The sequence below is a fragment of the Bactrocera latifrons genome, unplaced genomic scaffold (assembly GCF_001853355.1).
Source record: "Bactrocera latifrons isolate USDA-ARS-PBARC rearing strain unplaced genomic scaffold, ASM185335v1 scaffold_818, whole genome shotgun sequence".
In the NCBI taxonomy this organism is placed as follows: domain Eukaryota; kingdom Metazoa; phylum Arthropoda; class Insecta; order Diptera; family Tephritidae; genus Bactrocera; species Bactrocera latifrons.
Window position 1 is genome coordinate 47656 of NW_017537510.1, and position 1506 is coordinate 49161.

The following is a 1506-nucleotide window of genomic DNA, read 5'->3' on the forward strand; positions in this document are numbered from 1 at the left end:
ATTTTTATTTCCCTTTTTTTTAAATAAATAAACAAATTTGTTGACCAGTGTAATTTATTTTATTAATTTTTATTTCTCTTTTTTTTAAATAAATAAACAAATTTCACTATCATCTGTCTAAATGCACAAGTCTGCCGTCTGTCACCATGAAATTTCAATGCACATTAGCGTTGTTTAAGGTGCATTAATTTGGCTTGTCTATCAGGACTATAATAAAARAATTTCAATGCGCATTAGCGTTGCTTAAGGGGCATTAATTTTGCTCGTCAGTCAGGTCTATAATAAGCAGATGCACGCAATACCTACATCTATTGGCCGTTAGTAATGACAGTTTGAAGGCACAATTTAATTTGAGTTGAAATATCGGTCCGTATTTGCCCAACTATAAATTGAGGTACAAATTTACCTATCTTTTAAGTTGGATCAAACTGCAGAGTGTGCTACAATTTATTCAAATCGGTTCAGAAGGTCACCACAATTTTATACCTCAGCAACTATTTGACCCCTTTGAATCAAATTGGGCTGGAAAGTTTAAACAAATTATGAAACTTCAATATTTTTTGTAGGTTGGTCCTTCATTTGTACACTTGGATATAAAATCGTCGATTTTGGGACATATTGACATTCTGCAAACTGTAACACCGATTGAACCACTTGTACAAAAAGTGTCTCATAGGTTCTACGCACGACGGGGTCTCGGACCTATGGTAAAGTTAATGATTTTCGCTGAAAGTGTTATGGTAATATATACATATTTATTTATTTTCCGTTATATTGATGATCATTAAAACTCTTTTTTAATTTATTTATAGTTTGAAAGAGACATGTTTATCTGGAACCACAAAGTATTTCGGAACACACCAATATTAGTTAAAGAAGATATTGCCATAAAAAAATTTAGAATGTGGTTCTCTCAATTTTATACTGAAAATAGTATATCATTTATTGATGCGCGAAAAATATTGGATTGGTAACATGTGTATATGTGTTTTTACTTAACGTAGAAAATAAAAATTTTTACAATTCAGAAGAAATGAAGTGTAATGAAAAGTATGTAAATGAAGATTAAAATGAAATGATAAAATACTTTATAAATTAATTAACGTAGAGCACAATATTTTATTATATTTCCACTCTCTCGGAATAATATAAATTACTTTTTTTAGTGCCCCCAAAATGTGGGCACCTTTCTTGTATTTTGGAATTCCATTCAGAACTAGCTTGAAAAAGTTTACCATTTAGCACTAAGGTTTCTTTCGTTTATTGCGGTCATTGCCGTCAGGTACAGAAGTGGTGTCGCTTTTATCTTTTATCAGCTTTTGTTGCACTTATCATACTTAGCGGTGAGTGAATAATTTTGTCACAAAATATTTGACTAACTGCTATCTATAAGTGGTATGATTGTCTTTAGCTAAGGATTAATATTAAATTTTTTGCTGCATATGGGTACGAATTTTGAACTGTTTGAACTGTACTTAAAAAAAAATCCTGCCGGTCGGTTGTGAA

General features: G+C 31.0%; 1 protein-coding gene across 1 annotated transcript in view; it reads left to right on the plus strand.

Moving 5' to 3' along the window:
• The window catches only part of LOC108976945 (cholesterol 7-desaturase), a 22158-nt gene extending 21184 nt beyond the window's left edge, over nucleotides 1-974 (plus strand). Inside the window, exons 4-5 of the mRNA XM_018946397.1 lie at nucleotides 567-740; nucleotides 813-974. Coding sequence (XP_018801942.1) covers nucleotides 567-740; nucleotides 813-974 — 336 coding nt within the window. The remainder of the gene's footprint in view (nucleotides 1-566; nucleotides 741-812) is intronic.
• Nucleotides 975-1506: the final 532 nt, after the last annotated feature.